At 41.6% G+C, this 26,908-nt stretch overlaps 1 protein-coding gene across 1 annotated transcript in view; it reads right to left on the bottom strand.

Annotated features, from left to right (window-relative positions):
- Nucleotides 1-14,609, bottom strand: part of NHERF2 (NHERF family PDZ scaffold protein 2) — a 34,360-nt gene extending 19,751 nt beyond the window's left edge. Inside the window, exons 1-2 of the mRNA XM_051969512.1 lie at nucleotides 13,631-14,609; nucleotides 4,159-4,386 (exon numbers count right to left, since the gene is read on the bottom strand). Coding sequence (XP_051825472.1) covers nucleotides 4,159-4,386; nucleotides 13,631-13,840 — 438 coding nt within the window. The 5' untranslated portion in view covers nucleotides 13,841-14,609. The remainder of the gene's footprint in view (nucleotides 1-4,158; nucleotides 4,387-13,630) is intronic.
- Between the last annotated feature and the right edge of the window lie 12,299 nt (nucleotides 14,610-26,908).

Here is a 26,908-nt window from a genome sequence, read left to right as displayed (position 1 = left end):
CCTCCCAATATGGGAGAGATGAATAGCTCAAACAGATTTTCTGTCCTGGCCCCACCCAGAAAACAGGGTTAGAGTTAATATGATTTGGCCCTTCTTTAGGTCTGATATGACTTCTCCCAAATTATATCTCAATTATAATCAGAAGATAGCAGGAAGGGTAAGGGAAATTAAAGGTAGCTTTGGCCCCCAGGACCAGAATAGGAGGGATCCTGAAACAACCTCTCCAATCCTGGTCCCAATAGTCGCCAGATTTTTGCCACTCTCTCTCTCTCTCACTGAAGATCTCTTCCTTATACCAGGATTTCTTTCAGAGGAAGATTAGACTATGGAAGAGTCTTCAGCCTTTCAATAAGGCTGAAGACTCAGTCCTGAGAACCTGATTGGCTCTACCAAAGCCAGAACATAACAGGGGTCAATTGTAAAACCTTAAAACTATATATAGCTGGGCTGTGATGATGACAAAAGCAATGATCTCAGCTCTTAGATCAATCCTGCTAGAGGCAAGTCCCTCGATACCCAGTCCAGTGATATCTAAAGGACAGAGCTAGACAGCTTGAGTCATTCCACTCCTGCTCAAAGCTCAGGACTGCCTATAGCTCAAGGACCCCTCAGTGGCCCACTCTTCAACATGGAGGTAGACAATAGCTCTGACCTGTGTCCTCATCTTTGTAGCAGTGGGAGGGATCAGGAGGACCTTTCCTTCGATGGCCCGACACTCCAGTCTAAGGAGCCCCACACCCAAAATCAGTGTCCTGTCCCACCCCCTGATCCCAGGTTTCCTCCCTCAACACTTCCCCTACCTCCATCCAGCCCCAAGGCTTCTCGAAGAAGGGCAGAAGGACCCCATGCCTTTGTGCTGCACTAAAAATACTCAGGAGGAAGCGCCCCCGCCCCATGGCTTCCTGAGACACCAGAATGACCCTGTGCCTCCTCACACAGCCCCAGCTGGCCCAAAGGGTGCTGCCCTCCTGGCAAGAACTCTGGAGCCTATAGATAAGGGCTGGACAGCCTGGGCTAGTGGATTTTTCCACAGGAAGGTGAACCCAGGAACATTTATATCCAAATAAATTGAGAGCAGAGAGAGGTTATATTTTCCTCCTCCTTAAGGGCCCAGGACCTAGTTGGGATCATGTGCCTTATGAGGGGGAGCCAGCCTTGGCCTCTAGGACTAGGAAGTGGGTAATCCTGAAACAGCCTTTCCAATCCTGGTCCCATTAGTCCCCAGACTTTTGCCATTCTGTCTCTCTCACTAATGATCTTCCTTACACCAGGATTTCTTTCAGAGGGAGATTGGACTATGGAAAAGAGTCCTCAGCTATGTTGGGAAATTTGGACTTCCCATCTTGCCTCTCTTCGTCATCTCATGGGTAATTTGGGATAAATCACTCTCTCTTTCTGAAATCAGTTTCTTTCCCTATGAAATGACTGGACTCAAATGTGTCCAAATTCTTTTTCAACTCTAAAGCTTTAAGTTCTCCATATTCCTATCTTGAAGCAACTAATCCCTATGCCCAACTATGATGTGGGAAAACAACAGAGAAAAGTCAGACCTAGATTCTGACCTAGTGTATATAGTCTCAAGAAAGAGATAAGAAAAGCAAATCCAAATTCTGTCATTAAGAACTCAAAATCTAGGGTAGAGAGGTCATAGGACTCTCATAGGAACTGGTGAAACAGGAGACTGTACAAAAATTTTGGTGGCTCTAGGAATTCGGGGGGTAGGGGGTCAGAGGGATCAGAAAAGGCTTCTTAGAAGTGAAGTTTGGGGTGTTTGACAAAGCAGAAAGGCAGAAGAGCTTTACTTGAAGGAATAATGTGAGCCTAGTATGTTGGGGGGAAGGGAAAGAGGGGCCTTTGAGGAATCAAGCTTGGCTGGAACAAAAAAGCCTAGGAGTTGGGAAAAGTTCTGAAGTGGGGATGCTTGACAATGCAGGGGAGAAGATCTAGCAAACATGTCTCCCACCCATGGCATAATCAAGAATTCATCTTCAGTCAGGCTTACCCCCACTGACACACACATACATAAATAGCTCTTTATTATCTGTCTTCCTGAACTCAGTAAAGACAAAATCCTTTCCTCCTGGCTTGAGTCCGAGCAGGAAGAAAGAAGAGAAGAAGCTAGAGGTTGGCATCTTTAAGAGAAGGCACCAGGGGGACCTTCACCTGACAGCCAGGTACGGTCAGTCGGGGAGGAAGAAGGTGCCCAGGGAAGATAATCAAGATCCCTTTAAAGTAGGGAAATCAATGCCCTGGCTCCAGAGGGTGCGCCTAGGGTGGGGCCCCAGGAAACTCGGGCCTGGCTTCCTGAGAGTTTGTTATGGCCTGCCCTGGGAGGTCTTTCATCTCACAATGGAGGGGGGAGTTTCCTTCAAAGTCCTGACCCCCTTCCTTGAACAATGAAGACCAGGAAAGGCAACTAGAGGAACTAGGGGCAGCAGAGAACACAGTCCACCTGCCTCAAGATGACTTCCCTGACTGAGCCCAGATCTGAATCACAGCTGGATGCTAGCCCCCAACTGCAGACCATTGGCAGAATGCAGACCTTCAGACCCCCATCCCTTCTAGATCTCTGCCTAAAACAAAGATCCTTAATCTCTTTTAGGTCAAAGACACTTTTGGCCAGGTTCAATGAAGCTTAGAGACTCCTCAGATTACAAATTATTTCATCTCAATTATGTTGAAATATAGTTATCAAACAAGGTTTTGTAAGGGTGAATGTTGAAAACTATCTTTGTGTGTATTTTGAAAATAAAAAGCTATTATTAAAATTTTAAAAAGAAATATAGTTATCAAAATATTAAAAGTTCCAAGTTCACAAGTCCCTTTACCCAATCCATGTACTCTGGAAATAGTGAACTCCAGATTAAGAAGTCTAATAGAAAATGCCATCCTCATCCAGAGAGGGAATTATGGAGACCTTATGTGGATCAAAGAATAGTATTTTTGCCTTTGTTTGTTTGTTTTTTCTTTCTCATGGTTTTTCCCATTTGGTCTGATTTTTCTTGCATAACATGACAAATATGAAAATATGTTTAAAAGAATTACATATATTTAACCTACATCAGGTTACTTGCTGTCTTGGGGAGGAGGAGGTAAGAAAAATTTGGAACACATTGTGTTACAAAAATGAATGTTGATGTTTAAGATATATTGGATGACTTACCATCTAAGGGAGGAAGGGAATAGAAGGGGGTAAGGAATTTGGAACACAAGGTTTTGCAAGGATCAATGCTGAAAAATTATCCATGCGAATTTTAGATTTTTTAGATTTAGATTTTATTTTGAAAATAAAAAGCTTCAATAAAAATTGAATGTTGAAAACTATATGTGCATTTGGAAAAGCAAAATATTATTGAAAACTTTTTTCAAGGAACTTCAGACCTAGAACCATGACTTTCCCCCTCCTCCTCAGCTTTAGCTACATCAGGAGCCCAACTCTGAGACTTATTCAGCTGGGGGAGGATAGTACACTGGACTGGGGGTGGGGATGAGGGGGTAATCACTCTGCCCAGAGTGTGCCTGAGGAATGCTCCCTCCTTATAGGGAGTATGGGTATAGGAACGTGTAGACCAGCTCAGCTCCTCACAGTACACACTGCCCCCAGCACCCTTAAGGATCACCGGCTCTCACATGCCCACAATCCATCCACACACAGACCCGCTATGAGTATCCTCCCACCCCTCCCACCCCCTGCATTCTTCTCCCACCCCCTTGCGGCAGCCACTGCTCCAGGGGCCAAGGCAGCTTCTGCTGACATTTGTCCTTGTGTGTTTGTTGCAGAAGGATGGGGGTGGGAGGACAGCTCCAGCGTTAGGCTTGGCAGCTCCTAATGGAGAGGGAGCTGCCCAGCTCAGCAGGGACCGAGAAAGCCCAGAGCCTGCTAGCCCCAGCAGACTTGGCACTCTCTGGAGAGAGGATCAGAGGGTTTTAAAACTAAGCCTTAGACATCACAGACTCCAGGTCTCTTCATTTTGTACAGTAAGAAACTGAGGCCCAGAGATTTGAAGCGAAGGTTAAAACAGGAAGAATTGGGATTCCAATCCAGGTCTCCTGAATCCAAGCCCAATATTCTTACTACTACAGCTTCTAAAGACAGAGACTAAGCCAGCTGAAAGGGGCTAAAACATCACAGACCACTCCACCCAGTTTTGTCCCTACCTTCTGGCTGCTGAAGCTGCCCCCCATAGCCCTTGGGGGTCGGGTCTCTGGCTGGGGCTCCCACAAGTTGCCATTATCCCGGGGAGATGTGGGAGCTGAAGGCAGAACCCCATGATGAGCCATCTCCTCTGTGCAAGTCAGGTGCAGGCTGGCCAGGTATTCGTCTGTCTCCTTGTCCACCACCAGGAGTCGGGTCTCACCCTCTACAGCCTTGATCCTCTGTACCACCTAAGGGAGGGGAGAGGTAGGTTAAAGTTCAGGTTAAAGGCCTTTCATTAGCCTAAAAGCCCAGCTGGCCATCAGCCCAGTGAGGAAATGGCTAGAATCTGAGCAGATGAGCAGATGGATAATCATTGTTCACACCTTGCCCAGCTCCCAGGACAGAGAAGATAGATGAGGATTCCTGCCTGGCCATGACTGGCTCTACTGCCTATGCCCTGCCTATGAGGACTGAGGATGGCTCTCTTTCTCATTCCCCCCTCCTCCTGGCTAGGCCAGCCCCCCACTCCCACACTATGAAACCTCCCTGCCCTTCCAGAGCACTGGAAAGAATGGAGGCTGGAAGCCAGTGACTAGAAACAGCTTTAAGGAGAGAAGGGTGCAGAGCCCTGCATGTTCTGCTCACCTTATCCATGCCCCATCCAGGAATCTGGCTCCCTCCACCAAGTAATCAAGTCTATCCCCTGAACTCAGGTCCAAGAACTTTAGTTTACAAATTCCCCACCCTCTCCCACAAATATATAATGTGTTTAAAAAAAAAGAGAGAGAGTACCAGACTGGGTGCTAAGAAACTTGGTTCATAGCATCAGGTACTTACTATCTGTGTAACCTTATCTAAGGCAAATCCCTCTCTGCCTCAGTGTCTTTAGTCTGTAAAATGGGATCGGATGATACCTAAGATCCCTTCTTCCTCTAAAATCCTACAATCCATTTGATTCCTCCCTCTAGGCATCAGAAAAGCCTCAGAATCCCAGACTTGGCTGGACCAGTATGGTTAGGCTGTATTGTCCTGAGATTCCCCAGAGATTCCCTGAAGCAAGCCCCAAATGCTTCTGGAGGAATTTCATAATCTATCCAGGTCTCTCCTTTTTTCCTTGGGTCTATCAGAACTTATCCCATCATCCCTTTCCTCTGCGTGGTCTAAGACTTAGCATAGTGACTGGCACATAGTAGTCACTTAATAAATGCTCGTTGAAACATTGTGATGATCAACTGTGATGGACTTGGCTCTTTTCAACAATGAGGTGAATCAAGGCAATTCCAATAGACTTGTGATGGAAAGTGCCATCCGCATCCAGAGAGAGAATTATGAAGACTGAATGTGGATCAAAGCATAGTATTTTCATCTTTTTTTTTTTATTGTTTACTCGTTTTTTCCCTTTCGTGTGTTTTTTCCCCAAAAGGGAAATCCTTTTTTTGTTTGTTTAGCATGACAAAAATGAAAATATATTTAGAAGAAATGCACACATTTAACCTATTTCAGATTGCTGTTTTGGGGAGGGAAGAGAGGGGAAGGAGAAGGAGAAAAATCTGGAAGACAACAAGGTTTTGTGAAGGTGAATGTTGAAAACTATCTTTGCATGTATTTGGAAAAATAAAATACCATTAAAAGTGAAAAAAAAAAATGCTTGTTGACGGAATAACAAATCCCACCTAATTTGACCTCTTTTTTCCTAATCTGCCTTCCCCTAGGATGTCTTCTTAGATTTCTTTTCCTCTAGAAAGCATATGGGAAGGCAGCCTAGTATGGTGAAAAGAGACATAAGACCCTGTTTCAAAACTCAATTGTCACTTAAAGCTCTGTGACTTTAGACAAGGCATTCTCATTCTCTGGCCCAGAGTTTTCTCATTGGTTTGCAAAGTACTTTATAGATCTCATTTGACCTTTACAACAATCAGTGAGATAGGTGCTGCCTAATATCACTCCCAATTTACATTTGAGGCAACTAAAACTGAGAGACTGAGGAGTCAAACTCATCCTCACTCCAATCATGTTTAATACTCTAACCGCTGAGTCACCTGTGACATCTAAGTTTCCTTCTACCTCTTATCCTATGATGATTCTCCACAGGGTAAGGATGGATGCTTTAGTATAAAAATATTCCTGAGGCAGGTACATGGTACAGTGGATAGAGCACATATCCTAAAGTCTGGAAGGCCTGAGTTCAAATTCAGCCTCTGTGTGACTCTGGGCAAATAACTTAACTCTGTCTCAAAAAAAACAAACAAACCCACAGAACTTGTTCCTACAGCCAGACCAACTGAAGATTATTGGCCAGAAGGAAACATTCACCCAGTTTCATCAACTAGACAAGGAAAGAAAGAAACCAGGCTTGGTGAAAAGAAAATCAGGCTGGGAGAATGAAAGCTTGTGCCTTTAAAAGTAAAATGCCCTAATCTTAGGGGCACCAAGGTGGTGCAGTGGATAGAGCACCAGCCCTGAAGTCAGGAGGACCTGAGTTCAAATCTGATTTGCCTCAATAAAAAGAAACAAACAAAACAAAATGCCTTATCTTTTTTCCCCTGATTTATACCAGAGATCTCAGTGCCATATAGTAGAGGTTGGGCAAGTAAACCAAGGCTCTCTGGAGTCAGACAAGGCAAATCCACACTTTCGACCCTTTCTTTGGAAGCAGGGAACAGGTACTCAAGCTTCCCTTCCACCAAATACACGTAATTGTGCATGTATACAAGCATATATGCACACATGTTTTGATGGATTCCTTCCTTTACCACACATGCCTGCTGCATGCTGGACCCAAATTTCAATGTTAGGCAGAGAAGAACAGAACGTTGTCCCTGCCCTACTAGATTAAACTCCCAATCTAGTAATAATAAAAATACAATTTAGGTGACATACAACTGTAATAGGTCAGAGTTCTCAATAGAGTAGTTCCTCATACTATCTATTTATGAGGAAGGCAGAACAAGGATTATAATACCCATTTTAAAGTAGACAACTACAGGGTCCAAATAGGCATGAGACCTGGCCAAGCACACACAAAGAGTCAATGGTGTTGTTGAAGCCAGAGCACAGGTCCCTTGTCTGGGTGCCTAGCCCCCAGAGTAAATAAGTACATCATGAGGAAGAATATAAAAACTCGAAAGAGCAGGAACATTAGCTAACATTTATATAGTACTTAAAATTCTGCAAAAATGTTTTAATGTTAACTCATTTGTTCAGAACAACAACCCTGAGAGGGAAGTATCATTTTTATGCTCATGTTTACAAATGAAGAATCTGAGACAACAAGCTTTGCTCGGAGTCACATTACTAACAAGTATGCAGGGTGGTATTCAAATGGGGGTCTTCCTGACTCTCAGTCCCATGCTCTAGCAGTTGTATGCCAACTAGCTGCCTCTACATGCTAAGACCAGCATTTTCCTTTTAAAAGCCCAAGCTTTCATTCTCTCAGACTAATTTCCTTTTGACCACACCTTATTTCTTTCTTTCCTTATCAGTTGATGAAACTGTCATTGTTTCTATGTCTCTATGTGTCATTCTTTACAATTACAATTTTTAATTCTTTACAGTTATCTTTTGTGATCTTCACAGCAACCCTGGGAGGTAGATATTATCATGTGCATTTTACAGATAAAGAAACTGAGACAAACAGAGGTTAAGTGATTTGTCTAACATTAATCACAAAGCTAATATCTAAGGCTGGATTTCAACTCAGGTCTACCTGATTCTGGGTCAATGCTCTATTCACTACATCTGAATGATCCAGAGATCCTTCATGACTCTTTGGGGATAACAGAACAACAATATATACATTGTTGTACACAATGGAATAAGGATAGAGACAAATCTGCATATCTACGTGAAGGTGAGGAAGAATATGGGCATATGGGGTGCGTTTAGGTTGAGATGAGATAGCGAGGGAATTAGAATGCATGTCCCAGTAGGATGCCACCCAGAGTGTATAATTGAACACTGGTGTCTTTGTGGGACACAAGGTAAATGAAGTAATCTGGAGGGAAGTCCCCAGTAGAATGTATCTGTTCTTGACTCTGTTCTGTTCAACAGACTGTATCAATAACTTGAACAAAAGCATGGATGGCACACTTAGCACAGCCAGGAGAGATAGACAATCTACTGCATGACAGTCAGGGTCCCAACAAACAGAGGGATAGGATGGAGCAATAAGCTTACATCTAATTAAGTGAAATAGAATGGACATAAATAGAAGGGCTGAAAACCAGTTTTATAAAACTACCTAAGCACAGAATGGAAGAACCATGATTAAATAAGTCATGTGGGAAAAGATCTGGAGGTTTCAGGGGACAAGTTCATTATGGATCAACAATGATGAGGCATGGGGACCAGAAAGGCCAATGTGATCACCATCCCCAAATTGTCAAGTAGGAGAAAAATGAGATTGATTGTGCTTAGCCCCAGAGAGCAGAAATAGGATCATAAGGCAGATCAGGCCTAGATGTGAGTTGAAGCTTCCTAACAATAGAGTGCTCACTCTCTATCTCTGTTTCTCTCTGTGTCTCTGTGTGCCTCTGGGTGTGTGTGTTTTTCTCTATCTTTCTGTCTCTGTTTCTCTGTTTCTGTCTTTGTCTCTCTCTGTGTACCTCTCTGCATGTCTCTCCAAATCTCTCTCTTTTGTCTGTGTGTGTGTGTGTGTGTGTGTATATCTCTGCTCAAGGCAGGTGACTTCCACAGGGTCACACTGCCAGTAAGTAGGTTGAGTTTGCATAAATGTGGTTGCATTTGACCTCAGGTCCTCCTGAGTTCAGAGCCAGTGCTCTACCCACTCCACCACCTAACTGCCCCAATTAGAGGTATATGAAAGTAGAATGGGCTACCCCAGAAGATAGCAAGCTTCCATGAAGAAAAAGATATTCAGACAGAGGCTGGAAGGTCACTCGCTGCAGAGGGGATTCTTGTTAAAGTATGGTGAACGTCCTTCCCACATTAAGTACTTCTATAAATGTATCTTGGTATACACAACTGAATGAGTGTGTGACTGTATTAAGGTGCAGGATGAATATCTGCATCTGGAGAATGGTAGTACAAATATGCATGTATGTTTGAGGAACGTGATGACACAACACATATACTCATTCTTGGCACCTGAATATTCATTCACTAATTTTCTAAAGCAGACATTTAGAGAGGAGCAGGGAACAAAGAACCTAGGTCTTTCCTCACTACCTCCTCTAGGAGACCTGAGCTCCAAACCCATTTCAGATGCTTACTCACTATATGATTTTCCTTGGGCACCTTACCCTTTCTGAACCTCAGTTCCCCCATTTGTAAAATGGGAATTCATGTGTAACATTAGCTGGGGCTCTCAGACAATAAAGCTGGATTGACCAGGGTGAGGGGACCCAGCCCATAGACCCTCCTAAGAAAAGAGGATAATAATAAGGAATGCTAATAAGGAATCAGGCCCTAGAGAAGCAGTGGTAGAGAAGAAGTGCCTCTCATACATTTGGGACTGATGAAAAAAAAATTTTTTTTTTGGGGGGGACTGATGAAATATTAACCCTGTGTTGAGCAAAGGTCTAAATCCTAGCACAGGGTATGTAGAGAATTCCTCTCTGGCTACTGAAAGCATGCTCACAGAGGGATCATTCGTGATACACTAGAAGGACCATTGATACTTCGATCGGTGGATCTGAATTCAAATCTTACCTGCTTCCTAGCTGTGTGAACTTCCTAAGATTTCATTTTTCTCATCTATAAAATAAAGGAGTTAGACTAAATGGCGTCTGGGTCTCTTTAAATTCTAGAGCTATGATTCCATTAAGAATCCAAAATAAACCTCATGAGTATGAATGGATACCTACTCCTACACATACACATAAACATACACACACACACACACAAACACATTATACAAGCAACCTTATTTCTCTTGAACCTATGTGGTCCTAGACCAACTACTGGTTTGCTATCCAGAGCCTTATCCTGGGGCAGGTTCCATGGCAATCAATCAATCAATCAGTTTTTAGTAAGTGCCTACAATGGGCCAGTAACATGTGCTAAAACATACCCTATTGTTCCAGAAAGTGCATTGGGAGTATGATACTTCAACTCTCTGCTTTCCTATACTCAGTCCTGTCTGCCTTTCCTAAAGAGGTTTGGATAATATCAAAGAGTTCTGGCTCTGGCTCTAGGAGACCTAATCTCCAAATCCATTTCAGATACTTACTGATATTACTTCCTTTGGGCAACTTATCATCTCTAGACCTCATTTTTCCCATCTGTAAAATGAGGGCAGTATGTGACTAATTTTCATAAAAATAAATGATATTAAAGTACATTAATTCAAGGGTCCATGATTTCATCAGTGTAAGTGCTCCTCCACTACCAAAGACTTCAATTCCTTTATACCTTAAGATAGTCTTTATTTTAAAAGGTCACTATGGCTGAAAAATTCACTTTGCAGCCAACCTGCTCACCAGCTTTACAAAACTAAAACTGATCCTTAGAAGAAAGACAAGCAGTCCATTGCCAGGCTGTATTCAAAGTTTTCTCAGCTTGGCAGAACCTGCCAAAACTTGCATTCTGTTAGCATAACCCCAGAGAACTCCAGGGCACCTCCATACCACAATAAGCCTTCGGGGGAGGAAAATAATTAATGCTTCAAAGATCTGTAATTTTGTTATTATGAGTAGTCGTTTTGCCTGACGAAGGTTCCCAATCTTTCTGCCCCTTAGTAAATGGTTTGAGAGTTGCTAAGGCAACTAGTCAGCGAGAGGTATGATGGATAAATTGAGGGGGCTGGAGTCAGGAAGACCTCAATTCAAGTTCTCCTTCAGAAACTTACTAGCTGTGTGACTGTTTCCTCATCTGTAAACATGAGGATAATAATAGCACCTACCTCCCAGGGTTATTGGGAAGATCAAATGATATGATAATAGTAAAACACCTGGAACATAGAAAGTTTTATATAATTGTTAATATTTTTATTATAAAATTCATCCCCCTCTGGCTAACCTGGGAATGAGAGGTATGCAAATTTTATAGCAGGGAAATTGAGGTCCAGGCACAGAATGGTTAATTAACTTTAAGCTAACCATGTAACCATTCTGGCTAGTCCTCTGCATCTGTATCTGTAAAATAAAGTGATTGGGATACATCAAGGTTTCTTAACCGAGGGTCTCTGAACATGTGTATGTCTATACATATGAGTATGTATCTTTATGTATGTATGTATGTATACATATGTATGCACATATATTTGTGTGCCCATGTATATGTGTATTGCACTTATATGTATGTATGTGCTTTTGTTAACTGAATTTGAATTTGAATTCCTTTGTAATCACATTTATTTCATCATTTAAAAACATCATTCCGAGAAGAGGTCAGTTTATAATAGACTTCACCAGACTGCTGAAGGAGTCTTCAATACCAAAAAAAAAAAAAAAGAAAAGAAAGAAACTACTGGACTAAATGGTCTCCAAGTACTTTTCCAAAACTTAATTCCCAGAGTCACAGAATTTCAGAGTTGGAAGGAATCCCATCAGGCATGTAATCCAATTCTATACTAGAGAAAAAAAGCCCACTACCCCATACTAGACAAGTAACCATCTAAGCTTTGTTTAAAGACTTCCACCAAGAGGCAATCTACTAGCTCCAGAATCAGTCTATTCCATTTTACCATAGTTTGCCACAACTTTTCTTTATGTCAAGTCTAATTTTGCTTCTCTAAAATCTGCTTCTGCAGTTTCTACCCATTACCCTGGGTCTTTTAGAGTCAAACAGAGTTATTCCAATACTTCTTCCATATGTCAGTCTTTCAAGTACTTGAAGGGGGCTCCTTTCCTGATCCCCCAGTCTTCTCCAAGTTAAATACCCCTAGCTGTTTCATCAGTTCTTTGATTCTATAAGGCAAGACCCTTCCCAACCTTCCCTCCCTTAGGACTGATGGAGGGAGACAGAACCCAACCCCACCTCTGCCCTGCCTGAGATTGCTGCAGTTTGCCAAGGCAGAGGAAGCAAAAGTATAAGGCCCCAGCTGCAGTCCCAGGGTGTGTAGCTGGAGGTAGCTCTGGAGCTTAAGATTGGACTGTATGATATGTTTTCTCATATGTATATTGAGATGCACACACACACACACACACACAGAGACAGACAGAGAGAGAGAGAGAGAGAGAGAGAGAGAGGAAAAACTAAAAGAAGAACTTGCATTTCTTTAGCATACAAAATATTTCCTCATAACATTCCTGTGAGGCCAGAAGTCCTAACATCATCATCCCCATTTTACAGATAAACAGGGAGATTAAATGTTTACCCAAGGTCACACAGTTAGTAAATAACAGAACATAGGCTCAAACCTAGGTTTCCTTGAATCCATATCCAATATTCATATATTCATATGTTCTCTTTCAAAAATACACACACAGATAAAAACACATACACACATAGGAAACACAGTCAATGCAGAATTGTACCCCTCCCTTATCAATGAGTCATGGTGCCAGAGAAGGTAGACCCAAGAACGTCCTCTTCAAACAGAACCAGGCTGCAAGACAAGGACCTCTACCTTCAAGACCCAGTGAGAGTGGCTCTCCTGATCCCTGACTCTTTTCCTCATAGAGGGAGACTTTTCCTAGGAAGTACAAATGAGAGCTGTGAGCTGCCTAATAGAGAACAGCAATGTCTTTCTCAGTGTTCAAGTCTCTGATACCCAAATACAAAGTATACATAGACAAAAAAAAAGTCTCACAGTCATATATAGTATCAATTATACATGTCACATCATACTGTCACACACAGATCTACAGTGTCACATAGTATCATATACAATGTAACATACTACCACAGGGCTACATAGATCTAGTGTCCTGCAGTATATACATAGATGGTATCCCATACAGTGTGTGTAATATGTACATACATATATATAGTATAAGATACTATCACACAAGGTCACATATTTAATCACACATGTGTCACACAATGATACAGTTCATACACAGCTAACTATACACAGTCACATGGATACAATATGTAGTTACAGCTACACCTAGCTACACACAGTGTCACAATCATATATGGCTATACTGTGTCATATATGGCTACACATAGTATCATCTGGATACAGTATCAATTATAGATAGATCCAGGAATCCATCTTCAAAATAGTGAGCCACACAATCACACAGGGCTATCTAGCTACATGTACTGTGTCATGCTCCCCATCCCACACAATTTCCCAATACTCCCTTCCACACCTCCACACAGACTCACAATATCCCACAGCAAAACACATTTAGGCACAGGGTCACACACAAACACTATCAAAGAGCATCACAATATAATCAGTGTCATACAGACACACAACATCAGACATTATTACAGCGGGATAGTCACAGTGTCACTCATACAAGAGTAGTTCAATCACACAGGCACACGGTAGCAGCTGTCCCCCGCCACCCTCGGACCTCTGTGTCTATCACACACACTATCGCAGGCACACGCACACCCACTCAATCTCGGGCCCACCTGGAGGTGCGTCTCCTTCTCCACGTTGACCCCATTCACCTCCACCAGCCGGTCTCCAGCGCGCAGCGCTGCTGCCTCCGCCGGGGAGCCCGGCTCCACCTTGCGAATGAATTGGCCACTTTTGCCCTTTTCTCCGTGCAGGTGGAAACCGTAGCCCTGCTCGCCCTTGATCATCCGGCACAGCCGGGGCCGCAGTTGGTCCTTGGCCATGGCGCCGCCGTTGGGGGCGCGAGCTCTGGGGAGTGGAGGGGGCGGGGACGGTTACGAGGAACCCCAAGCCAAGGAGTACAGGACTCGGGAGTCCCGGGTCTCGGGACTGGAGAGTTAAGGAAAGGGTCGCAAGGCCAGTGGGGATTTGGGCCCTAGAGGGGCCGAGGATGCGGGATAGGGGGAACAGAAGTGGGGTAAAGGATTAGAGCTGGAAGAGAGGGAGGAGGGAGGGCTGAGGGGATGGCGGGCGCAAGGCTGAGGGATCCGGGTGATGGAACTCAAGAGTGCTGTGCGGAGGGGTTCAGTTGCTGGAGATCGGGGTGCACCGCGAAGCAAGGCAGAGAGGTGCAGAACTTGGGGGATCCGGGAAGTCCGGGCCGCAGTTCAACTAGTGTAGGGGAAGCGGGCTGGGAGCAGGGACGCTGGGCTCCCAGGGACCGTCGTCGGGAGTCCTTCAGAGGCTGGACTGGACGTTGCACCGGGCCGGGAAACGACTGGGACCGGGGGCAGGGGCCTCTACTGCCATGCTGGGCCAGGCTCTAGGTTCGGGCCGGACAAGGCTGAATTGGACCCAGACCAGAGGCTGCGATTTCTGCCGCCCCAAGGACGGGTCCAGGCTGGGCTTGGGGCTGAAGCTGGAGGCTGCTGAGACCAAGCGGCAGTGGTGGCTAAGCTAAGCTCCCGCTCCGGCTCCGGCTCCGGCTCCGGCTCGGGCTCGGGCTCGGGCTCGGGCTCGGGCTTGGGCTCCAACTCGGCGCCGCCCCCGCCCCGCCCCGCCTCCTCCACCCCCTCCCTTTCCTTCTGCCCACCGGGACTCCGGTCGGCCTCCTAGTAGCCCCCCGCCGGGTGGGAGGTCCGGGGGCGGAGCTGCAGGATGGGGGAAGGGGCACTGCTTTGGACCTGCCTGGAGACTCCCGTACCCTATGGAAAGGTTTGGAGGGGTCGTTTTTACCTACTGTTTTAGAGCAGGCCAGTCCCAGAGTTACACGGTGGCGGTTGGGGGTAGGGAAGAGGTACCTTGGTTTCTAGGTTTCCAAAGCAGGAGAAAAGGCTGATCCCTCTATAATACCCCTAATATTACTCCCCCCTAATAACACCCAATCTGAACTCCTTCAAAAAGCCCTCTCCCGCAGAGTGGTCAATCTGTTCTCCGAAAGTAAATTCTCCTTCCCATACCCTGACACTCTTGGATTCATTTATACAATCCCAAAATCACACTGACTGGGCATTTTGAGAGCTAAGTTTCTTTATGTAGTAGACTTCATCTACCCTTCCCAGTTAGGGAGAGGTTCAGGGCTCTGACCCACACCCAATTCTTATAACTCTTCATCTCCTTAGAGACCCCTTTCCCAGAATCACCTGACAAGTCCCCTATAATCTCCCAGCTCAGTATTAAATATAGGAGCAGAAAGTAGAGGGAAGGATAGCTCAGGGCCTGGCACACCCTTCCCATACAGAGTCAAGCAAGACTTCTATTTCCTGAGTGAGAAGCAAATTCCACTAAAAGGAAACTAATTTCTTGCAGATAGTTTTGTTGTCAGCCATAAAGATCTGTTATCTTTATGTAAAATTCTTCATCTTTATACATTTTTCGTCAGGGGACAGGCTACTTTTCCAGTCTCATTCTAGAGGACTTAGACCTTTGCTTAGCTTCAAGAAAGGATTGGAGAAACTCTCTGGATCTATGCTAGCCCTAGAAGAAGCTAGGGTCTCTAATGTGAATGAATTGCTCTATCTACAGCAGTGATGATGATTTGGGATCAACCACAAGATAATGTTCTTTCTCGTATTTTCTTCCCCTCTTCCTCCTGTTCCACTTCCACCAGTCATGCTCCCCCTTCAGCCAATAGCCCATCACTCCCTCCTACTCCTTCACACTTCTCAGTTTGTTTATTTTTCACTCCTCAGTCCCTTTTGGAATGGGCCAGTCTTAGTGGCTAAGTACACTTTACAGGTCAAATCTTGTTCATTTAGATCTAATAATTAGGCTTTGAAGATTGCAGGGGTCTCGATTAAGTGACTTAAGAGGAAAAGCTAAAGAACACTTAAAAGAACAAGAATATGAACTCTTGGTAACTAACTTTAATTGTCCAAAAATCAGCTTCACTAAGTTCTGAAATTCTCATAACCAGTTTGGTTCTAGGGAGATGCACATGTTGACCACAATTTAAAAATTTATATTGCTTTTGTTTTGCATCACATTGTTTATAGGGTGTTTCTATGGATTATGTCTCTCAATCCTAGCATGTATTCCTCCACCTTGTTTTGGGCCTCTACTACATGTCCTGTTATAATGTATCCTGTGAACCCTTTTGGGGGGGAACAGAACAGCAGGACTTGAGGCCCCAGATACTTGAGTCAGGGCCTATATTCCTGTGATGAATCCTGCAAGGAATGAGGATCACCTTTGTGATTGCTGCCCTCCCTTCTCTAGTCCCCATTGAGCTGGTACTGGGTCATTCACTGAAGACTGGAGCCCATATCTTTAAGGTTTGACTTTAGTTTGTTTATGAAGGTAGAATCTTAGAGAGATACTCGGCAATTAATTTATTATGTAGGGGTACCTAGATGGTAAGGTGGATTACTGGCTCTAAAGTTAGAAAGACCTGAGTTCAAATCCCCAATTCAGACACTAAATAACACTTACTACCTATGTGACCCTAGGCAAGTCATTTAACCTCAACTGCCTCACCAACCCCATCCCAAAATTTTTTTTAACTTCATGAGAGATAAGCATAATGGCCTCAATTCTTCTGCTTCTTGACCTCTACTTCCTCTTTCCCCAACAGCCCCCTTTAAGGCTCCTGACTTTTTCCTAGGCCCAAAATCTTTGCTCTTGTTCCTCCATTCCCTCCATTACTCCTCCTGAGCTGAGTCACTCATACCATCCCCCTGAGGCTGAAACAGGGCAAACTCCTTTCCTCTACCCAGTATACTGTATATTTACTGAACTTAGCCTGCCCAGCTCAGGGACCCACCCTCTCTCCCTGGCTCTCAAGTAGTCTTATTTCTTCTCTGAACCCAACCCTGTTTCTCCCTGTCAATCCTCCCAGAGCCTGAGGGTTTTCAGTCTCTAGTTTACTTCCTCCACCTGCCTAGCTGCTCTTAGGGAAAGAGCCTAACCTTCCTAACCCTGCAGAGGCCTGCCCTATGTTCATCATCAGTTTAGAACAAGATTTTACCTTTGGAAAATACTTTATCCAAGGTAATCCCAATAAATTTTGGATAGGAAATGGCATCTGTATCCAAAAAGAGAACTATGGAGATTGAATGTAAATCAACATATGCTATGTTAATTCCTTTTTTTTTCTTCTGTGGCTTTTCCCCATTTATTCTGATTTTTCTCTCCCAGCATGATTCCTAAAGAAATGTGTATTTAAAAAGTTAATAACCAGAAAAAAAAATAAACACAAAAAAATTTTATTTTTTAAGATTAAGTTTATTGTTGATAATGTTTTATCTTTCCAAATACATGCAAAGATAATTTTCACCTTTGCAGAACCTTGCGCCCCAAATTTTTCTCTTCTTCCACACCTGCCTCCCTCCCCAAGACAACAAACAATTTGATATAGGTTAAATGCAATTTGGAAGATACTTTAATTCAAATTCCTTATTTTAAAGATGAGGAGGCAAAGGAGGATCATAGAGGGGAAGGAATTTTTCTGAGATCACACAAGTAATAAGTGGCAAGGATAGACTTTGAACACTAGTCCTCTTTCACCAAATCCAGAGCTGTTTCCACTATACTACACGGTCTCTACCCTTTTATTTCATCCTCCAAATCTCCATCTAATCCTTCTTGCTGATTTCTCTTGTCACCTTCACCACACCTCCAATCCTCACCCATTGTTCAACTTTCTCTGAAGAGACTCACCCCCTGTTATTCACTAATCACCTTTACCTCAAGACACTGTACAAGCCTGTTTTTCACCTTTTTCCTAATTCTTCCATATTCCTGCCTTTAACAATTCTGACTTGTTAGGGCTTTTAAAAAATTGAGGAAATCAAGACCAAGAAAAGTAATGGAGTTATACGGATCACTAGGGGTGGAGTCAGGAACTGGATTACAGATGGAGGTATTGGACACAAAGGGGGAAGAGGAACATCTAGGTGTACAGTTTCTAGAGAGTCCAAAAGATCCCAGTTTGAATCTAGTCTCAGACTTTAACCAGCTTAAATAAATGATTTTCAATTTCCTCGGTTCTAAAATGGGGATAACAAAAGCATTTACCCTTCCAGGATTGTTGTGAGAATTGAATAAAATAACATATATAAAGTGCTTTGCAAACTTTAAGTGTTAGCTGTTATTATTATCCATGGTATGTTCTTAGGCATGTAATTTCACCACTCTTGTCCTCAATTTCCACATTGGTAAAATGGAAAGTTGAACTAGATAAATTCCAAGATCCTTTTCAGCTAAATCCTATGATTCTATAACCCACAGAAGAGACACTTGAGACAAATCACAGCTTCCCTCCTTCCCCTGAATAGGGATTGTCAAAGCTCAGCCGAGGCCACAGGGCCAGGACATTCCCTGAGGGGGTTCTGGTTACCATCCCTGCTTCCAAACAAGAGCTCTTTGTCCCCCAGCTGAGATTAATGGCGAACCAAGATCTCTCCTACCATCTGGGGAAGGATAACTGGTCTCTCCAGTCCAAAGCAGAAGTCCTTTAGCTGTATACTACTTCTCCCTTTCCCCATCCCGTGTAGAGAAGGAAATCTGAAGACTTTTTGGATTGAAGATAAATGTTTCAATAATGTGGTAAGGGGAGAAGGATGTGAACCAGTCCAACTTGGGTGTGAGACTGTGTATAATTGCTTGTTGTTATTCAGTCATTTTTCAGTCATGCGTGTCCGATCTTCATGACTCCATTTAGGATTTTCTTGGCAGAGATACTGAAGAGATTGCTATCCTTCTCCAGCTCATTTTACAGATGAGGAAACTGAGGCAAAGAGGGTTAAATGACTTGTCCAGTGTTACATAGTTAATAAGTGTCTGAGATAATATTTGAAGTCAGGAAGATGAGTCTGACTCCTAGCTCATCTTCACTCCTCATCATTGCACCATGTAGTTGCCATATAATTGTTCAGGTCTCTGTGTGATGCATGTATGTTTGTTACTCTATGAGATTGTATATGTATGGTGATATTTAGTACATAACTTTATGTGGCTATGGGTAAGATCTCATATTTGTGATTATATATACTGAAGACACTGCATGTAACTGTATCTGTATGACTTTGCATGACTATAGTTGTATATGTATGTGATTATACATTTCTTATGTCATATGTAGTTATGTGATTATGTAATTTCAACATCTGTAAATGACTAGGTGTCTACAGCTATATTTTGTGACAATTTGTGATAATTATATTATTGTCTTTGGTTAGTTATATGAGGCTATGTATATATGATTCTGTTTGTGTGAGACATGCATGTAACAGACATGAATCTGTATATGTTGTATGTTGAGCAATTGTGTATGTAAGATGTTGTGTGTATGTTGTATTGGATTGCATATCTTGAAAAATATCATTAGTTTGGGGGACATTTTTTCTCTTTGAATATCTGCCCTCATTTCAGCTGAAGATTTGACCAAGGTAGGCAGATGAAGGAGGTGGTCCTTGCCTTCCTCCTCCATTAGGGTTCTGAATTACTTCCTCCCTTTTCTTAAGGAATGGTAGAGTGCCTGGCAGTTCCCAACAAAGAGCCAGGCTACCTGAAGCATAAATAGTGTGGAGGGAACTGGCAAGAGTCCCAGCCCTATTGTCCCAGTCAATTCAGTTATACCTCCCCAGGGTGACCAGCCAAGTCACCTCATCCCAGGATGGTTTGTGTATAACTTTTTTATAGAGTAAAGAATTCATTCCCACAGTCCTTCCCACTGCAAGGGGAGTCACTCCCCTCCCAGATTTGAGCACATTAAGGACAAAAACAGGCATTTAAGAAAGGGATTCCAGGTTCTGTGTGGGAGGGTGGGGGTGGGAAAAGGAAGACTTGGATCTCTGGGTACTGTCCAGATACTATAATAGATTGGGGGGGGGGGAAGTAAACGCTCTCTGTTGTGGGGGAGCCTTGAGAGAAAGAATATTTGCGGGAATTCCCCCATACTAATGGAGGAAGCTAAGTCAAGCTTCCTGTATGGACTGGCACTGATGAGTACTAATTTGCCAAGGTGCAGGAAGCTTTCACTCTAGGGAGCCAGCAAGTGCATTGAGATGGAGAGATGTGAGAAGAAAAGCAAGGTAAAGAGAGAGAAAAGGAAACTAGGAGTTTCAACAAAAGGGACAAAGAAAAAAAGAGACAGAAAGTGGTTGACTTACAGAGCAAAGATTGAGACAGAGAAAAAGAAAGAGACCATCACAGATGGAGAGGAGAGAATAAAACAGACCAGAGTGGAAAGAGGTTGAGTCACAGGAGAGTGAGGGAGAGAAAAAGGATAAAGAGATCATGAGAAATAATGAACTAATGGTGATAGAATGAAACAGAACAGAGTGGAGAGATAAAGGAAAAAGAAAAAGAGCCAGAAAGAGATTGACTCAAAAAGGAGAGATAGAAAAAAGAGAGACTATCAGAACAATAATGAATCATCAGCATTTATATTACCAAAAAAGCTCAGCAGTAAGTGATAATTTAAATTTAAAGTAACTGTAGATAATATAAAATATTTGGGAGTCTATTTGCTAAGGCAAATCCAGGAATATATAAATACAATTCTAACTTTTCACATAAATAAAGTCAGATCTAAATAACAATTTATTGTTCATTGGTAGATTGAGCTAATCAAATAAAAATGATAATTGGTGAATCAGTACAATAGGTTAGGTATACAAAACACAATAGTAAGTGACTATAGTAATTTACTGTTTGATAAATCCAAAGACTCCAGCTTCTGAGATAAGAACTCACTATTTGGTAAAAACTGCTGGGCAAACTGGAAAATAGCAAGGCAGAACCTAGGATGCCTAGACCAGCATCTCATCCCATATACCATGATAAGGTGGAAATAGGTATATGATTTAGACAGAAAGGATGATACTGTAAGCAAAATAGGAGAACAAGGAATAGTTTATTTGTCAAATCTATGGAGAAGGGAAGAGTGTATAACCAGATAAGAGATCGAGGACATTATGAAATACAAAATGGATAATTTTGATTACATTAAAAAGATTTTTTACAAATAAAACCAATGCAAACCAAGATTAGAAGGAAAGAAGATATCTAGGAAACAATTTTTACAGCAAATGTTTCTGATAAAGGCCTCATTTCTCAAATACATAGAGATCTGATTCAAATGTATAAGAGTACAAGTCATTCCCCAATTGATAAATGGTCAAAGTATATAATAAGGCAGTTTTTAGATGAAGAAATTAAAGCTATCTGTAGTCACATGGAAAAATGCTCTAAATCACAATTAGAGAAATGCAATTTAAAACAACTCTGAAGTACCACCTCACACCCATCAGATAGGCTAATATGATAGAAAAGGAAAATAATAAATATTGGAGAAGATGTGGGGAAATTGGAACACTAATGCATTGTTGATGGAGTTGTAGACTGATCCAACCAAGAGCAATTTAGCATTATGCCCAAAGGGCAATCAAACTGTGCATACCCTTTGATCCAGCAATACCACTATGAGGTTTGAATTCCAAAGACCTCATTAAAAAGGTGGGAAAGAATCTAATGTACAAAAATATAGTAGCTCTTTTTGAGGAAATGCTCATCATTTGGGGGTTGGCTGAACAAGTTGTGGTATATGAATGCAGTGGAATACTATTCTTCTATAAGATGATGAGCAGGTGTATTTCAAAAAAATCTGTAAAGACTTACACTGAGACTGAGTGAAGTTAGCAGAACCAGGAGAACATTGTATACAGTAACAGCAACGTTATTTGATGATCAATTATGAGAAGCTTTGCTCCTCTCAGAAACACAATGACCGGAGATAATTCCAAAAGACTCACAATGGAAAATACTATCCACAGGAGAAAGGACTATGAAGTCTGAATGCATATTGAAGCATATTATTTTCACTTTGGGGGGGAAGGGGTTGTGTGTGGTTTTTCTTTTTCTGTTAATTCTTCCACAACATGACTAATATGAAAATGTTTCCATGATTGTACATGTATAACCTATATCAGATTGCTTGCCATCTTGGGAAGAATGAAGGAAATGTGGGAGGGAAAAAAATTTGGAATTCCAAATCTTCTAAAATATCATCTTTACGGGTAATTGAAAAAAAATGATATTGAGAGAGGTGAAAGAGGGGAAGAAGGAAAGGAGACAAATTTGGAACACAAAATTTTGCAAGGATGAATGTTGAAAACTATCTTTGCATGTATTTTGAAAATAAAAAAGCTATTTAAAAAGAGAGATCATCAGAGATAGAAAAACAATAAGGAGAGAACAAAATAGACCACAGGAGAGAGAGTGAAAAAGAAGAAATAGAGACTGAGACAGGAAAAACAAGAGATCAGAGACCAGGGGCCAGAAAGTGATGGGCAGCAGTTTAAAAGAATAAGATGGGGGTTCAGTCCCTTTCCAAGAGCAAAGGGAGGATGGGGGGGGCAGCAAAAAGGGGGATGTCTAAGAAAGCCTGAGAAAAAACTAGCACCTCCGCCCTTCCTTTGCTAAAAAAGTGACCTCCGGGCGCCCCCTGGAGGCCCCTCTCCAGAATGTGCAAACTCCAGACCCTTCTCCCTCCTCCACTGTCCCACCTCCTCTCAATCGAGCCCAAGGCAGCAGGCCCCAGGCTCCCTCCCACCCTTACTACCTCCCTTTCCCCCCAGCCTTTGGGACCTAGGAGGAAATTTATCTGGGAGTTTCTTCCTGGCTCAGTCGGGGCCATTGTGCCTGTGGTCGGGAACGGAGGGAGTCCGGGACAGACTGGGTGGGGGCTTTGGAAGTTCTCTGGACCCAGGAGGGGGAGGGGTGGGAGCAGTATCCTCCGTGGCCAGCCGCCGCCCTTGGGACAGATTGGGTTTTGCCCACACTATGCAATTCCTTGAAGAGGAAATCCTAATCAACCCCCTGTGCCCTAATCCCTCCATCTCGGGAGAAAGAGACTCAGGCGTGGCGCATAAATAATCCCCGTGAATAATAGGAGCTATTTTTTTTAAGTAAAAATCTATTCTAGATAAAATAATTTCAGTAGAAAAGAAAATCTAGATTGTAAATCTATTAAGATGGTTTAATTTTTTAAAAATCTATAATCAATTAATCTGTTTTCCTCTTGACCTTCCGGAGGTCCTGCTGTTTGAGAAGCTAAAGAGTACTTTTGTGATCTACTCAAATCTGAACTCCTCATTTCCTCCCTCATCAACTCTTCAGTCTCTCGGCTGGAAACTGAAGATATGAAGGTTATCGCTATCTCCTTTCCCCTCACCTCCCCAAAGGTCCTCCCCTTACCAGCCTTGGGTCGGCTCCAAGTGGAAGCCAAAAGACATTAAAGACCTCACACTGTAGATCATCAGAGAGGGCTAATGTAAGAACAAATTCAGCCAAATCTATGCAACTGGAACCTCTAAGTTCGATGCTTTTTTTGTCTGATGTGACTTTTCTCCTTTATTTCCTACTAATCTATTTCCTACCTGAATGTTTTTAGGTAAGTAATTTTTCTTTGAGCTTCAATTCCCCATTTGTAAAATGTAGAGGCTATACTAGGTTATCTCTAATATCTAATATTACTAGGTTATCTCTAATATATAATAAATCACAAATTCTCTTGACAATCTCCTTTAGATCAAACATGTTTAATCTATACCAACTGCCTTGGGAATGGAGGAGGTAAGGGAAGGAGGGAGAAGAATTTGGAACACAAAGTCTTACAAAAATGAATGTTGAAATGAAGTGATTCAGGCCGATTCTAATAGACCTGGGATGGAGAGAGTCATTTGCATCCAGAAAGAGGACTATAGGGACTGAATATGGATCACAACATAGCTTTTTCACCTTTTTTTTTGTTGTTTGCTAGCTTTTTTTCATTTTTTTTTCCTTTTTGATCTGATTTTTCTTGTGCCACATGATAAATATGGAAATACTATAGACGAATTGCACATGTTTTACAAATATTGGATTACTTGCTGTCTTTACAAGGTTGAATATTGAAAACTATCTTTGCATATATTTTGAAAATAAAAAAAAGCTATTTTTTAAAAAGCTTTTTAATATTCACAGATAATTTGACAACACTGACCCTTGCATAGCCTTGTGTTTCAGATTTTCTCCTCCTTCCCCCCACTCCCTCCCCTAGATGACAAGCAATTCAATATATGTTAAACATGTTAAAATATGTGTTAAATCCAATATATATAAACATATTTATACAATTCTCTTGCTTCACAAGAAAAATCAGCGGAAAAAAGAAAGTAAATGAGTAAGAAAACAAAATGCAATCAAACAACAAAAAGAGGGAGAATGTTATGTTGTGATCTACACTCAGTTCCTACAGTCCTCTCTCTGGGTGTAGATGGTTCTCTTCATTACAAGATCATTGGAACTGGCCTAAATCATCTTATTGTCGGAAAGAGTCACATTCATCAGAATTGAACTTTGTATAATCTTGTTGCTGTGTACAATGATCTCTTGGTTCTACTTTTTTTGCTTAGCATCAATTCATGTAAGTCTCTCCAGGCCTCTCTAAAAATCATCCTCCTGATCATTTCTTATAGAACAATAATATTCCATAACATTCATATACCACAATTTATTCATCTATTCTTCAACTAAGAGGCATCCACTCAGTTTCCAATTTCTAGCCACTACAAAAAGAGCTGCCACAAACATTTTTGCACATGTGGGTCCCTTTCCTTCCTTTAAGATCTCTATGGGATATAAGACCAGGAGAAACACTGCAGGATTAAAGGCGTAGGCACAGTTTGATAATTTTTTGAGCATAGTTTCAAATTGCTCTCCAGAATGGCTGGTTCCATTCAGAGTTCCACCAACAATGTATCAATGTATCAGTGTCCCAGTTATCCCACATCCCCTCCAACATTCATCATTATCTTTTCCTCTCATCTTAGTCAATCTAAGAGTTGTTTTAATTTGCATTTCTCTGATCAATAGTGATTTAGAGCACCTTCTCAAATGATTAGAAATGGTTTTAACTTCTTCATTTGAAAATTGTTCATATCCTTTGACTATCCATTGGAGAATGGCTTGAATGCTTATAAATTTGAGTCAATTTTCTATGTATTTTAGAAACGAGAACTTTATCAGAATCCTTATATGTAAAAATGATTTCCTAGTTTATTGCTTTTCTTCTGATAAAAAACTATTATTTTTTCCTTTTCTTTTTTTTCTTTTTTTTTATTATAGCTTTTTATTTACAAGATATATGCATAGTTAATTTTTCAGCATTGACAGTTGCAAAACCTTTTGTTCCAACTTTTCCCCTCCTTCCCCCTTCCCTGTCCCCCAGATGGCAGGTAAACCAATACATGTTAAATATGTTAAAGTATATGTTAAATACAATATATGTATACATGTCCATACAGTTATTTTGTAAGAAGCTATTATTTAAAAAAAAAAAAAAAACAAGCATTTATTAAGCAATATGGAAGGCATTGTGCTAAGTTTTGATCTCCTTACTTCACCATATTCACCATAGAGCAAGAGTACAATTTTAAATCAGACATTAATGTCCAGGTATCATCTACAAAATCTTTGAAATCCAGTTCCTTATAGCTAGACAAAAATTGGTGGCAAACAACAGCAGATCAGGATTAACATGTTAAGGAGTCAGGAAATCTCTCAGAGGAAAGTGTGGACCTCTGTTGTAAATACCAATTTCTTTTCTCCTCAGAATTTCTTTACATAACCATCTTTCACTTGAATATTCTCCTTCTTTCTCTAGGCCTATTAAAATCCTCCAAGGACATGTTCAAGTATCACTTCCTCTAGAAAAATCTTCTGATTGGTACAACTCATGCTAATCTCCCTCTACTGAGTTCTCACAGACTGATATTATCTACATTGGATAATGTAGCTCTGAATCACACATTCTCGTGTGTATTCTATAATTCATGTGTAAGACTTCTCTTGCTCTAAGAATGTGAACTCTCTGTGAGGAAAATGTCATCTTTCTTGAACTTTGGAGGTGATTTAGAGATCAGGTTGAACTGTTCTGACTTTGAAGGTGGCAGAGGAAAAAAGTTATATATGATAATTCTATTCCATTCACTCCTTTGAACAAGGAGGAGGAGAAACTTAGTTGAATTATGTTAGAATGTAAGTGGAATACCACTAGTCCACTATGTTATTAGGAGACTTTCCAATTACCTGGGAGTAAGGCTGAAATTGGAAGAATGAACTAATGGGCTTGATTCAGAGAGCCCAAGAGTGGGAATAGCAACATTTTTGGTGTGAGGACAATGAAAAGTGAAACTTCACTAAGATAAGTAGGAGAAGGGAAGAATCTTGTTTTTAAAAGGACCATGGGTCATATAACCTGAAGATCTCCAGTTAAGGATCAAGTTAGAAAGCCTAGATGCTATGATTAGGTAGATTTCTTCTAATGAGTTTCTCTACTACATTATACCTGATTTTGCATACAAAATCAACTTATATTTACATGTAGACTTAGTATGTATCAATATTATTATAATATATAATATAATAATAATACTATGTAAACTTAAGGCTACACCCTGGATCAAGTGATTCTTTTAGTCAACTTTTACTAAGAATCATAGCTCACAGACCCCTAACTGAAATCAAAAGATGGAGTGGCTTGTGTAGGGAGCAAAGAGACCAGTGTCGCTGGACTGAAGAGAATATGATATGGTATAAGGTAAAAGAAGATTGGAAAGGTGAAGAGGGACAAGATATTTTTGTTACAAGTAAGAAAGAATTGACTAGAAGAAAGTTGCTTAGTGACTCTGAAATTGTAGATTGCTTATGAGGTGAAAGAAGATCCATAGCTGCTGGGAATAAAGGGCTGTTTTATGCTCAGGATATTAATTAATCTCAGATAATTAGCTAAAGGTCAAAGGCAGGGGGCTGGACTAAATGACCTTTTGGAGAGCAGAATCTAAATCTATTCAAATAAAAGTCAGTAT

This window comes from Antechinus flavipes, chromosome 1 (genome assembly GCF_016432865.1).
Source record: "Antechinus flavipes isolate AdamAnt ecotype Samford, QLD, Australia chromosome 1, AdamAnt_v2, whole genome shotgun sequence".
Taxonomy (NCBI): domain Eukaryota; kingdom Metazoa; phylum Chordata; class Mammalia; order Dasyuromorphia; family Dasyuridae; genus Antechinus; species Antechinus flavipes.
Note: the sequence above shows the minus strand (reverse complement) of the source record. Positions and strands in the feature narration are given on the sequence as shown.